Source organism: Sciurus vulgaris, assembly GCF_902686455.1.
Source record: "Sciurus vulgaris genome assembly, chromosome: 1".
Lineage (NCBI taxonomy): Eukaryota > Metazoa > Chordata > Mammalia > Rodentia > Sciuridae > Sciurus > Sciurus vulgaris.
The window spans coordinates 160516873-160532400 of NC_136461.1; the positions used below are offsets into that span (position 1 = coordinate 160516873).

General features: G+C 34.9%; 1 protein-coding gene across 8 annotated transcripts in view; it reads left to right on the forward strand.

The window, feature by feature from the left end:
• Positions 1-15528, forward strand: part of RALYL (RALY RNA binding protein like) — a 654354-nt gene that overhangs the window by 452535 nt on the left and 186291 nt on the right. The window contains exon 1 of one of the 8 annotated variants that reach the window (XM_079143834.1): positions 9590-9711. The exons of the other annotated variants lie outside the window; for them this stretch is intronic. Within the exon in view, the coding sequence (XP_078999960.1) occupies positions 9675-9711 (37 nt within the window). The 5' untranslated portion in view covers positions 9590-9674. Of the gene's footprint in view, positions 1-9589; positions 9712-15528 lie in introns of those variants that run through there. 8 annotated transcript variants of the gene reach the window in all.

The window sequence follows — 15528 nt, forward strand, 5'->3', positions numbered from 1 at the left end:
GCTAGCACAATTTCACTGTGCAAAGTGTATGTATTCAATATATGAAACAATTAAAGTTAATTTAGTTGCAGCGAGGGTTCATGTTGCAATCTTAAATTTTATAACAAAGAAATCAGATTAGTCTGAACCAGGTGGGGACATAAGTCGCTGAAACCATGCATTATCAACCCTAGAAAAACATCAACAGCAAAACATTTTTTTTCTCTTTGAATCAGGATCAGGAATTTACAAGCAGAAATTCTGGCTCTTTGTTATACTACTTTCTTACAAATGTTTCTTTAAATGGGCTTACAAATTGGGAATCAGAAGTTTTGAAAATTAAATAATCACCTTGTGACATGCTACACATATGTGTTCATATGTTGTGAGACCCTTAATGACTCATTTACTGTGCTTGCCAGGTGCACTTTCTAAAGCTGTCCAAGGAGTGATTTAAAGCTAACATGAGATTTAGTGTTCACTAAACTAAAGGAGACAGTTTTGAAAATAAAATTTGAGACTCTTTTTTCCTTCCGTAGTTCCTGCTTCTGTATCCAAGGACGTTTAAGTAAACATTTAAAACTGGTTTTTATGATGGTAAGAGAATCTTGAATTGCATTTACATATTTACTGTTCACATACTGCTGTGCTGGTAATAGCAAATGCAGAGTTTATTCAAATAGTTGTCTTTGAAACACATATGTGAGGTCAAAGAATATCCAGGTGCTTCTGAGCCCTTTAGCAGACACAAATACACACAAAATGAAAATTGGAGATGGATGCTTGAAATACCCTTGGGCTATGTAATGCTAAATTATACCTGAAAATTCATTCTATTCAACTCAGCAGGTTGAAGTAGCTCATCAATGTGATAATTATAACTAAATATGAATAGAAAAAGAATTAGGAGGACAGGACTGCTGTGCATACTAGTTTTGTAGACAGATTGAAATGAATTCTATTAATATATACTTAAGATATTTTATACACATTTAACATTGAAATTGATGAATTTTGTAGCAAAAATTTTGACGTTATCATTAGAAAACAAAGTATACTGAATGTGATCCATAAATAAAAATTATGCTAGTATTTTTAAAAAATCCTTAAAGAATCACAAGTCTTAGTGTTGGTCTTTGTCCATTTTAAGCACTATATTTTTAAACCAAGATCTAATCATCTTAATGTATAGCCCAATATTTTCAAGATCATATGTGTTTACATGTGTGTACAAGTGCGTGTTTATGACATAGTTTTATCTATTTTTAATTGGCAAATTCCTGAGGTCATTCTAACCGGTTTGAATTTTTTCCCTGAAGAACGTTTTCCAAGTACGTCCGAGACATCAAATCAATATAGATACATAATTTCAATAGGCTTTATGCATTAGTTGGGCTCCATTCTTCCATACCTTGCCTGTCTTTGTAAGGGCAATATGTGCACCTCTAGAATTCACCCAGAACACTAGAATAGGTGACTATCAAAATACATTCAATATTAACATTCCATTATATCAACTTATTCTCCCATTGTTCACTAGAAAAATCAGGTTTGCTGAAATAATGATAGTAACCTCCGAAATTCAAATGGAAGTAAAATCCTAAACAGTATTTTCTCTTCTCTCTTTTCTAAATTTGATTTCTTTGACATTTACTTGTTCAGTACATTAGATAGTGATTTTATGGGTTATATATATGACTTTTGTAGTTCACAAACTTATACACACAAGCTCGGCTTCTCACCAGCTTTGCAAACTTGACACTTGAGCCTCAGTTCTGTTATCTGTAAAGTGAGATAATCACTCCTATCCCACTTAGCTATTTTAAATTAAAGTAACATAAATAAGATCCCCAACACAAAGTAAACACTCCAGGCTTATGATTCCATTCAGCTTCTGTAATTAATCAGTGAACTCTTTTAATTAAATACCTCATATGTATTTAATCTTGCTTACATTATGAAGCTAACATTGGTGGACTCTGAAGTCAGTTATGATAATTTTTAATATATGATCCCAACCATAATAACATATACTCTTTAATACAGAAAATGCAAGGCATCCTACCATAAAGCCCTAAATCGTATCATTCATTCTTTTCACTATCACATATTTATTAGCTGCCTCATGACCTGCCCCTATTCCGACTCCACTACCACATAGATATGAAAACATAGCATTCAGGTATCCCTTGGTATCCACAAGAGATTGAATCCAAATCCCCCTACAGATAAGAAAATCTGTGATGGTAGAGTCCCTTCTTATAAAATGCCATGGTATTGACACGCAGCCTACACACTTTTCCTGTGTATTTTAAATCATCATCCTTTGGTTCCTTATAATACTCAATACCATGTAAATGCTATGTAAGTAGCTGTCATTCTCTGTGTAGGTCTGCATATATTTTTTCAAATGTTTTTGATCCACATTTGGTTCATATGATAATATAAAACTAGTAAACATGGAAAGCTGAGTGTAGGTAAAACATGGCACAGGGAAAAAAAGTAGAATGGAAAGATGACGCCAGATGCTCGGGTTCAGAGTCTCAAAACAAAATGTCACAGTAGGCTTGGGGGAAGATTTTGAATGAGAAAAAAAAAAAAAAAAAAAAAAAAATACTCTGGGAAATCAGCAATATGTACAATAAGAATAGAGTCTTCAGGTCCTTATGTCTCCACAAAGGTTTGCTACGATGTTTTCCTCTATCTTCAGTGCCACGTGCTGGTCACCAATGTCCTTAATCTTCTATGGTTTGTTAAGAGTTTTCTCCAGCCATCATCTGTCCACTGTTTATGACTCAAACTCTGAACACCCCAGGACACTATTTTACTAGGGTAGCTCTGCAACACACCTTTGTGTGGCTTTTAAGACAGGAGATAGGTAGATGATGGATGGATAGATACATAGATGGAGGATAGATAGAGTCTATGTATTTCATTTCATAAACTCTGTTACAGTAAAATTCCACACATAGTTTTCATAATCTACAGAAACTAATATGCTGTCAGAGTCTTTTAATTTCTCACCATTAATATCTATTAACTTATCTTCATCCCTTCATCTTAGGACATGAAGATTAGAGTTGTGGGCTACTGAGGAAGTGTTCTTCATAAATAAAATGTCTCCAGGGAGCATAGCACTGCAAACCCTTGCATTATGCCCATCTAGTCCACTTGGATTACTATAGTAAAATACCATAGATGGAGTGACTTATAAACGATGCAAATTTATTTCTCAGAGTTCTAGAGGATAGGAGGTCCAAGATCAAGGTCCTGGCAGATTCAGTGCCTGCTGAAGGACTGCTTGGGGAATAACAAAAGGCAACTTCTTGTTGTGTCCTTGCATTTTGGAAAGGGCTAGGGATCACTCCAGGTCTGTTTTAATAAGAGCGCTAATCCCACTTGTGCAGCTTCCACCCTCATGGCCTAATAATTTCTCAAAAGAAGTACCTACAAAGGCTATCACATTGGCATCAGTCTTCAACATATGAATTTGGGGGTCATAATTATTCATACCATAGAAACACACCTCCAATGAACTCTATCATTGTGTTCATATGCCTGTGAGATAATTTGCTACAGACAGTAGTACCTTTTATGTGGCTATTGGTGCTATTAGGGACTTGGTGCTCCTTTGGGTCTAAGATCATTTTACATATGTAGAACTTAGCCAACATTTGTTAAAAACATGTTGAAGAGACATAGACTATTTATAAAGATATAAATAATTTTCTTCTCTTTCTTCTCCTTCTCCTGCTGCTGCTTCTTCTTTGGGGGGAGTGATATGGAAATCAAACCCAGGGTGCTCTACCACTGAGCCACATCCCTGGTTCTTTGTTTTGAAACAATCTCCCACAAAGTTGCTGAGATGTGCCTCAATTTTCAATCCTGCTTCAGCCTCCCTAGTCTTTGGAATTATAGATGTGCCCCATCACACCACCTGCATAATTTTAAGTATACCTTTTAGGAAATCCAAGATTAATTGTATGTGCCTACTCTACTTTTCCAACTCTTTTATAACCATTAACCATTTTAGACCCCTGCAAAAGGACTGAATTCCAGCCAGATTCTGTGACACACATACCTGTAAGTTCAGCAATTCAGGAGGCTGAACCAGAAGATGGCAAGTACAAGGCCAACCTTAGTAAGTTAGTGAGACCCTGTCTTAAAATAAAAAACAAAAAGGACTTGGGTGTGATTCAGTGGCAAAATGCCTCTGGGTTCAATCCCCAATACCAAAAAATAAAGAGAAAAGAATTCCACTATCTTTTAAACACAGTAAATTACCTAAATATAAAAGGGGAGGACAAAGGGGGGAAACAAGGCAACTAAGAAGATATAGCTAAGTCTAAATAATGAAATTTAGGCTTAAAAAAGACAGAGAGATGAAACTCAAATAAGATTGACTGAAACCCATTCAGAGGAAAGCAACAAAAGAGAGAATGATCAAAACAATTACCTCTAAGGAGATTCAGTGAAAATAAGATCAATTGTAACATGAGCTATAAAGGAGAAACATTTTAGTTTTGTTTAATATTTGTAAGTACTAAATATTTCAAAAACTTAATAATTGCAAAGACTTCTTTGATATTAGAGAAGAAGAAACTGGAGAAAGTCCAAGAAATGAATAAAGACTTAATAATTAAATCCAATTATAGTTTCTTTAAAAAATGAAAGAAAGCCTTTTCCAGATACATTTTTAAAATTTAATGAACCAAACCAAGGAGTAAGAAATTGATTTGTTTTCTTATTTCACTTACAACAATAATGAAGGATAAAAAGGCATTATTCTGAAAATTATTATTTTCCTCCAACTGAAGCTAACATAAGAAAGCTGTATATTTCCTCCAATTCAAAAAAAAAAACAATAATAAATACAGAGAATTACTAAAGTAAAATGAGATGCTAGTTGAAATGACAAGAAGACTATCTAATTGTTATAATAGGCAATGAATATTTAGTCTATTTTTAGATTACTACTAAGAGGCTCTTGACTTTGGGTGAATAGATGTGGGTTCAATTCCAGGTCATGTGGCAAGAAGGCAAGAACTTAATATAAATATGTGAAGAAACTCGTGTGTGTGTGAGTGTGTGTGTGTGTGTGTGTAAATCATTGAAAAGTTGGATTAATGATTGTGCTAGGATTGAAAATTATTTGTTGTCTCTGAAATGACTTGAGGTTGATGTCAATAATTTATAGGAATTTTACTAGCAAGGAAATAGTTTAATAAAGCAGACACTTTCCTGTCTGGGAAGCCCACAGGCAGGGTTACCACAAGTGCAGCTGGCATGATGACTAGGGAAATTAAGAGAAGGTTCCCGCCTGTGTGTCCTAGTGTTGAGGGATAAGATTGACATATGAGAAAGGTTCACTGGGGTAACTGTCCAAACCTGAGAAAAACTGACCAAAGGAGGTTGAGATACCATTCAAATCACTTAAGGAAATAGTTTTCAAGATTGTGTGACTAAGGAAAAAATCTTTGGGCTAATTTGAGGGATTCCCCAGTTTGAGTCCCTATTGGAAATCCCTGGTACAAGTTTCTTGAGGTTATCTGTTTCAGTTCCCTTCTGTTTCCCTCCACAGCAAACTTGTAAGAGCCATCTGTTGTGTAGCAGACCTCTGTCTGCAAATGAGAAATTTGGGTAGTGTAACTGCTATACCATTTTAGGTTTAACATTTCATTATCTTAGCAGTTTCCTGAAATGCAGGCATTACATAGTTCAAGTTTGATATTTCTGTTCTCTGTGTACACTGTATCTTGATGAGATCCTTAAAGTTTTATGAAAATTACAGATTTTAATTTTAAGACTAGATATGGATGTCAGAACCATGGATTGGCTAATAATTTGGTAGTTTTGGTATTCTGGAAATTTTTGTTTACTGTTTTATTTGAAGATAAGGTTAAGGGCTAGGGTGTGGGGAAGAGTGGCAGACAAGGACACATGTAAGAGGAAAGTCACCATTCCTTTAGAGCTGAGCCAACCTGTTATCCAATCAGCCAGTTCTGGTTTGCAACATAGAAGTCCCTGCTGGCAAGCTGAAACCCCTGCAATGAATTATAGTTACCCTTCCTAGAAGACAAGTTAGCATCACTAGTTATTATGGAGTATGATCTTTCTGGGGCCTCATCTCCTGTTCCCTACACAATTTCTGGAAGTATCCCTTCAACCTCAGATGGCGTGTTATAATGCCCTGTCTCTGGAGAAAGATCAGCCCACCTTGAAGCAGGGCATCTTTCTCTCTGTGAGACTTCATCTCTTGGGCTCACTGTACTCACGCATAAAATGAGGATGCTAAGGACAATGATGCATGGATTCATACATGCATCATAAGGTTGTTTTAAGTTCTAAGGAGACAGAGCCTACAAAACTTAGAAGAGTCTAGCACTTGAGCGTTCTTCCAATGTTAGGTGTTATTAAACCACACTGCGCTCACTCCCTGTGTTGAGTTTCACCAAACATGACTTCCTTGATTTCAGTACATTACCAGTGACTCTGTGGAGTCCCTTTTACATTTCTTTCAGAAGCTACCCAGAGCACTGACTTACTTCAGTTCTGAAATCATATTGGCCTTGTTTCCAATAAAGTATTCTCAACAACTCTAAGTCATGCAAGGTCTCTGACCAAAAGCTGTACTTGTCCTCATTTGGCCAAAGTTTCCCCATATCTAAAATTAGGATAGAAATATCTGAGTAACAGAATTGTTTGGAAGATTATGAAGATTATGTGATATGATGTATATTTAGCTCACAGTCACCTCTCTCTCTCTCTCTCTCTCTCTCTCTCACACACACACACACAAACACACACACACGTTCTTTTCTCCTTCCTCCCTTTTTCACTGCCTTCCTCTCTTCCTTCCTTCCTTCCTTCTTTTTCTACACATTATTCATAACTATTAAAAGGTCCAGTTCTATTATTGTTAACATGTTCCTTCAAACAAAAAAGGAAAGATACTGATGTAATCATTTGATTTTAGATGAGAATTTATTCATCCCAGTTTATCGACACTGAATTTCAAGTGTGGAACATGAAGACGGATTTTATTGAAGGACACCTAGATTGCAGGGAGTAGATAGGTACTTGGTTAACTAAGTCTTCTTTAAGCCTTTGACATTTAGAAGCATAAAGCTGATTTTGAAGGCAAAACACTGTAGCCCATTCAAGATTCTTGAAGAGAATACAAAGAAAGAAGACCAGGCTGCTTGGACATGTACACTCTCTTCAGCTGCCCTTCCTAACCCTTAGGTTCTTCCTCTCCACTCTTCTGACAGAAGGCTTCCCACATTCCATTTTTCCCAAGGCCTCTCTTCTCCTTCAGCCACCGCCCCTGCCTACCTCTCACCTGCCTACTGCACTGCCCATGAGCTTGCCCTTTATTCACCAGGTATAATTGAGATCCTCCATTTTGCTGACCTAAAGCTTTCCCAGATTTAAGCCATTAGGACCAGATACAAGGTTCAGGAGTAGATGTCATATATGCCCTGAGGTGAGAAAAGAAATGTAAAAAAGATTGATAAGGTCATATTCCCTTTCTGGAGCCTGAGAAAGTCAACCCTAGTATGAGGCTCAAACATAGATGAGCCAGGCTACTTGTTTAGCATGCATCTGGTATGTGTGGTGATTGGTAGGGCACAAGGTTGTTATATATGTGAAAGAAGTTATTTAAAGTGTTGCATGGTGTTTGTAAAAAAATGTTCAGATTGATATTAATTATAGATAATGGAGAACTAATAATATAAAAGAGAAAATTTACAAATTTGAGTGTATATAATCATATATCAATGCTAAAATTAATGGCAATCTGTGTCATTATGTCATCAAACTATTACTCCCTAGTAGTCATCAACACTGTATTTATTCACATCATATGTCAGACAAATTCTGTTTTACTATTGTTGGATTGCAATGGTTTTTATGATTTGATGGTTTTATGGTATCTTGTCCAAGAAAATAACAAGTAATTTTTATAAAGGATACATTGCTGATTGGCTATAACTTTGTTTCAGTGAATTTAAAAATACATCTTTACCCCTATTCATATATAATTTCATTTATATCAGAGCACTCATTCAAATTGACCTTGGGACCAGAAAACAGATGTGAAATGACAAGTACTTGCAGTAAGTGAGAAAGTAATTCAGTCAATAAACACATATTTGGTTATTGACTGAATTCATCAAAAAAATAAGAATTTATAATTGTATGCACTTTATATTTTAAAATTGTTTATTAAAGTTTATATTCTTTGTGCCAGGCACTGATCTGACCTCTAGATATATATCACTAAAGACTGCAAAGCTCTGTGCTGAGGAAGCATATGTTCTTATAGGTAAAGATGTCAAAAACAAATATGTACAGACTATTTCAGTTGGTCATTAAGTGTTACGAGAAAAATTAAGCAGGTAAGAGTTTATGCAATGTGAATTACATTTTTTTTTTTTTTTTTTTTTTTGTAAATCAGAAAGACCTACTAAAATACGTTAGGCTCAATGTAAAAGAAAACAAGGACAATCCTGCTAGGTTATGTGGAGAAATATAGATATTGACTATATCCTTAAGTTGGAAATAATGATAGATGTCTTTGAAGTCTTACTGAAGAGTGTAGTCTGTCAAAAATCAAGGATCCTGGACAGAATACATACTGCTGAAAACTCTACCGGGTGTCATTCTTAATATCTGTGATCATGAAATATCGTAATTATTTAAGTATAAAAATATTCTTTAAACTGAAATAATCTTTCTAGTAAGAAGGGTCACATAGATGATACATCCAGCTACCAGTAGGTATCCTGGATTTGCTCACTAAAAAAATGAATTCTGACAGTTGAATATGTCTGCTAGTTGTCTAGAAGGTAAAACCTAATACATAATTGGGCAGTGATTTCAGACACCCTAATTAGCACATATTTTTAAGTCATACATTTTGGAGTGTCCTGAGCTTTTGCTGGGTGCCAGGCATTGCTCTCTGAGAAGAGAGTCAGATGAGGGTGAGCAGAAGTTTCTGGAAAAGCAAGAGGACTTAGTGCACATAGTGGGCACTTACTGAACCTGAGACTCCATCCTGTGTCCCTTCAATGTTAAGCTCTGGGAATACAAATGTGAAAACATGCAATTCTTAATTTGCCTAAAAGTAAAGTCTATTTGAGGAAATAGACAAAACTAAAAGTGATAAGTGCTTCAGTAATTGAATACAGAAAGTGTAAAGGGGTCTTCAGAGAAGGAGAATTTAGCAGTTTCAGAATAAAATAAAATCTCAATATTCTTAAGGGGCTAAAAGGAAAATAAATCCAAAGGATAGCTTTTGATATTTATAAATACCAAACAAGGGTTTTTATATTTAGATTTTGTTTTACTATTCTTGCTAAGCATATGAATCTATTCTTAATTCAACACTGCTTAAAGCAGAGTACTTTAATAGTGCAGATTTTACCAGAAAGCTTAACTGATATTGGTTGGGAAAAGACATAAGCAATACAATTTTCTCTAAAAGATTTGCATTAGATAGAGTAGTTACAGACTATAGCATCTCCCCTGTAATTTTATGAGAATGGTATTACCCTGGCTTTCACTGTGTGATTGCTGGTTACCTTCTGTCAGTGAGCAACAGTCTTACTGCAAAGCAGGAGCACAACCCGTCTCTTTGTCTCCGTGGTCAAACCAATTACTTCTTAGAAAGTCGGATTTTTTTTTTCAGAATGACCATGTACAGGAGCAAACGCAGACATCAGAGATGTAAGTAGATTCTGACCCAACTTTTTCATATGACTGTGGTGGGTAAACATACTTGATTTCTTAAAAGACTAATCATGACTTTTTCAGATACATCCTGGTAGTAGAAAAGAATCTATAGTTCTTTTTCCCTTAACCTTTCTCTTTATCCCTGTAACATGCTTGAAAGATGTTGAGGGGAGAGGGGATAATTCGCTTGTTACTATGGAAACCCTCGGAAAGGTTTACAAAATCAACAGAGAAACAGATCAAATGCAATTTCAGTCCAGCTCAGCATCCTTCATTCAGGCATGATCACTGGACAGTTTCTTTTCGCTTTTCTAGGAGTGATAGATTTTCTTTCCTGGAAGTCTATTGAAAAGCTTGGGAAGCTAGCCTAAAACTTCTATTTATTCATCCAATTTCAATTACAACTCTCAGGGGAAAATAAAATAGTTCAGAATGAGGGGAAAGAATTAATTGGAATGACAAGCTGAATATTCAGCAGGATATTCATTGCCAAACTTCTTGCTCCAGAGTGTATTTGTAACATGATTCACTACGGGTACAGTTTCAAAGGGTTAAAAGAGTCATCTGCAGTCCACCCCAAAGGAACTGATTCTTTCTGAGAAGGAGCAGCACAGTTAACCTGGCCTAAAGTCCACAACAGAGATGATTATAGAACTGAAAACCACCAGGATTTAGCTAAGCATCGGTCTTAAAATAAAACTGTCTGTAGTAAGGCAATATGCCTCCTATGGAAAGCTTTCCAGTCATACCTTTCTCTGGTAAATCCAACTCTTTAGCACTTTAGCTCTTGGATTGTGTAAAGTAAACATTACCATATTGAACCCCAAATGGCCTGTCATTGACTTTACTTACCATCACAGACAGGTAACATTAACTTATTCTATAGTCCAAGTTTGAGCTTTTCCATTATTCCTTGTGATGTGTTTAGATGTTATCACTTGTTTTAAAAACAGAAAGATTATCAGCAGCTGTTAATCTATCAAAAAGCCAAGATACAATGGAAATGTAATTTTTAGTGTGATAATTTATTATTTGGTTTGTTTTCACTTAAGACCTGAAAACTAACATTGTTTTCTCATTCAAAGAAGTTTTATGCCCCACAGAAAGCTATGAGGGGGTAGTACTGCCAGTTTGATTCCCTATGCCTGATTGCTTTTTGATCCCAGTTCTTTCTTATGACTAAGAATCAACATACAACCATTACTTTTTTCTTATAAAAAATGATTGTGTGACGGCTACAAATACATCACTGATTAATTTCCTCATGATTTTCCTCCTACAAGAATGAATCTAAATTATGCACATACTTGAAAACCATCTTGTACCTTTACTCCTGTATCTTTTATACACTCCCTCATTTTTTCTCCCTTGTGGGTAATCATTGCCTTAATGCATATGGCAAATAAAAGATTCACAGAAAAATTGTACTGAGTCTCTCCCCCTAAAATGTACTTGCTGAAGTGTGCGATTAAGCAGCAGGAAGAAATTGTGAATTACATGAGACAAGTCAGAAGATGTATAATTATACAGGCATGAACACAGTAGGGTGTACTGGAATGGTTTAGTTTTAAAAAATCTAATGTGTTACTTATGTTTAATTGTATCAGTTGGCTGTGTTACGTTGCCTTAACTGTTTCTATATTCTAATAATATAAAATATCTGACAGCAGGAATAGAATAAAATTAAAGTATATAGAAAGCTTAGCAATAAAAGCAAATAGAATCCTTAAATGAATTTCTATCGTACACTAATATTATTTGCAAAAGTGGAATCTACTACAGTTGCTTGTCATCTGATGGTATATAAAAATGTTTAAATTATCCAATAACCAAAACCCAAGGCATTTCCAATTTTCGATCATATCTTTTATGTGTGTGTTTGATCATGTAAAAGGCATAAACTCACCTTCAGGCAATTGTACTCCAATTAAGGCAATAATTGCACACTTAACAAAATCTCACTATGGTGGGGGAAGTATTCTTGTAATTTTCTTTAAAACTGAAATGGCACATAAATCAACTTTCTAATTTTCTCATTTCCTAAAGATGTACTATAATGTGCTTCAGTAAAAATAATGCAACTTCCTTTTAGAGCACCTAGCAAAGGAATAAGGTGCATGTGACTGTGTCAGGGGTTTGAAGAAAGGGAGAAGGAAGATGCTTATAGCAGAAAATTTAGAGTATACACTGCATGTAAGCCTTTGGAAATTTATGTGGAATTTTGAAATCCCTTCCTCACTCATGTCTAGATTGGTTATTTATAATTAAACATATAGGAGAAGGAAAGGAAGTTTGGGGGAAATACCCCTTTGCTTGTTTCTCAGAGAATTGCTGTAGAAAATGGACAGCCTCAGTGCTCCTTAAGATAAGAGGTCTTACCTCTGCCAGACTGCGTAATGGCTTTTAATTAGATACAGAAATTTATTGAGTGGTGTTAAATTTTGCATGTGTCAGATGTTGATTTTGTTGAAGTCAAACAGGTAGAAATCACTTTATGGAAGTCTAATACATGTATACCTGTTTTTACAAATCAGGTTGATTTGGGAATCATGATTGGTATAAACAGCTTTTTACTCTTGTATTTAATATTAATTTTTCATATGTATCATAAAGATCTTTACTAAAATGTGTAGTTTATGTTTAAATTTTCAAAATTTTATTTTATGTGTAAAACAAGGGATGCCTAGAACCTCCTTTGGCTGAAACTCCAGATGACCTTGAGAAATACATTTTTTGACTTTTAAAAGCACATGGAGATTTTTTTTTTAAATGAATACGTTCTTAAAACACAAACTTAGAAGAAAACTAGAGTAGAATCTATGTGGTATTAAATACAAAATATTTTGAATACTACAATCCTTGTACCACACCAAAGAAAACAGCATAAATCTAGGTTTAGATGTGTAACATTTTATCTTATCTACTGATTTGGATCGGATATTCGTTTTTGATTGCTAATAAGGTGTTTGGGTGAGCTTATCCACCTTATCCATTTTATCATGGAAATACTTGATGAGATCACTTCAGGAACCTGAATTCAGACATCCAATTCTCTACTTATAACCTTGGCCAATGCCTATTATCTCGTGTGTTGCAATCTTCTTTTCTGTAACTTTAGCAGATTGACTGGTAAGATATTTTCTAAGATTTCTTCCATCTCAAACCCTCAGTGCCCCTACAACACAGGCCTCTTCATGTTCTTCTCCTGCTCAAAGACATTTAGTGGTTTCTCACTGACTTGATATTGGTTGTGCATCTGTGAGTTTATGTGTTTCCAATTCATGGGTAACCATGAAGTTACTGAAAGGGGCCTTAGCATTCATATGAATATTTACCATCACCAGTAAAATGAAGAAATATATATATGCATATGCATACACACACCACACATACGCATAGACACACCTACCCACATAAATGTTACACCTTAAGTTTTAAAATGTTTAATAAAAAGATGTATTTAAAACATACTACTACCTAATATGTACACCATACCTCATAAATATGTACAATATTATGTGCCAATCAAAAAATCTTTAAAAGCTGATACTGTTTGTAATAGTTTTAGATAATACACATTTTATATTAAAAACTATATCACATGCAGAGGTCATATTTCAATATTTAAAAAATCTCTCATATTCACAGAGGTTGAAAATCATTGAACAGAAACATGACCTTAAAACAGACATTTCCAAAATTGTCATCTACTCACTTCTCTTACCTCTGGTAGTCTAGCCTTTTTCAGGCTAAGGATTATCTTCTATGTTGACTCTGTATCTCCATACCTTGACCATTGGTCTTCCTGTTGATGGACGACTTTCACCTGCATCTTCATGTAGGAATCCTCTTTGTTCCAGGTTTTACTCAATTGTTGCATCCTCCAGAGTTCTCCCTAGTGTCCACGTCAAATCACTGTCTTTTCTCTGTTTTCAACTGGTGTATTGTAATTTTTATTTTTATTTTTTACCTAAGTTCTTGTACATAGAAAATTATCTGTTTATCCCACTAATCTCTAAGGTTGTTTCATATGAGGTATTTTTAAATCTTATTAGATCCATTCTCAGTGCATAAAGTATTGCTTGGCCCAAAGCAATCCATACTGTCTAATGAAACTTATGCATTGAACAATGTGGTTTTTTTTAAATCAACTATTACTTTCCAGATACTGCTATAATGTTAGGGCTGTTGCAATGAACTCAACATGTTGTTAGGGATGGGAAGATCACACACAAATAGATTCACAATATGCCAGTGAAGCTTAGTGCTATGGAGAAAAAATAAAGCAAGGTGGGGAAAGGAGTTTTGGGAAGTTGGGATGGGTTATTTCTCTTTTCTATGGGTAGTTAGGAAAAGCCATTCTTATTAAGGTGACATTTGATTGGACACCTGAATGGAGTTAGGGAGCTGGTTCTGTTTTTTTCTGCATAGTTTCAAGTGAAAACATCATAAGCAAAGTCTCTGGGGATGTGAGGGCAAATGAAGGACCAAGGAATTCAGGGATTAGAATGAATGAAAAGAGATGATGTCAAAAATCCTCAGGAGCATTGGGTAAATAGAATAAAGCTGACACCATAGACTTTAATTGAACAGTTAATTTCATTTGCAACTGTATTCAGGCATAATATGTATCTATTGCCTTTTAAGAATCACTATCCATACATCAAGTGACTCCTATAATATTTATTAAAATGACAATTATTAAGAGGAATTTTTAAATTGTTGTTCTCCACTCAAGATCTGATTTATTCTTTGGCATGTGGATATGTACTCCTAAGCCATACTAGGCAAGGCGTCCAATCATGGATTGGAAAAGAATCAAACTGAATCAAAAAGAACCCAAATCAGAAATACATTATTTGACCAGGAATGTTTTCCAAAATATCTTCTTATGAAATGCTTGCATTATTGATATATTATCTCTTCTGTCTTTAAAAATCTATCAGAGGAAATATATTAATAGTTTGGTAGAATCATTACAAGGCTTCTAAGGCATTGGCATGACAAAGCTGTTGTCGGTCTCAATTGAAATAGAACTTATTGCCTCTTTAGTCAACATGGATAATAGGTTTTGTGATCTGTAATTGTTAGAAAATGAGTTGTCATAACTGTAACATTTATTACAACAGTGTGTTTTGGACAAGTTTTTACTCTACTTATTGAAATTGTTTATTACAAATTAAGTAGCAAGATAGAAAAAGGGTATTATTCAAAACAAATCTTTCTATTGATACTGTAATCTCATTGTAACTGAGACGTTAATCCTTAATTCCCAAATTATTTCATATCTCAGATGTTATTCTCTATTATATACCCAGTTAAAGATATCATTTAGGTTTTAAAACACTTTTAAAAAAAATTTTAACTCTAACAAGGTGATTTCAGGTGTGGTTGGTAAAGGCTCTCCAGAGGACACTATTAAATGCAATCCTTGAGTTCTCTGTTATTGATGCTTGCTGGGAATTCTGATATGACACCTGAAATTCTTCCAACCTTTTTTTCTCTAAAATTCTAATGTGAATTTTATAACTGGTATGAATTGAGAAATTGTAGCTTTATACATTCTCCATGGAATTATGTCTGCATAGATGTCATCAGGATGGTCTGATTGAGCATGCCCAATGGGACCATAGATGCCAGTTTTGGAGAAGAGATGTACAAAGGCTGACTGATAACACCCCTGATACAAATTGACCTTAAATGGAAATACATACTGGTCTGCCTCACATCCTTAATCACAGGCTTTTACTGGCTCAGCCAATAGCTGGTTCTGCTTGCAGGCAGGAGTGTAGGAGAAACTATTCTCATTCA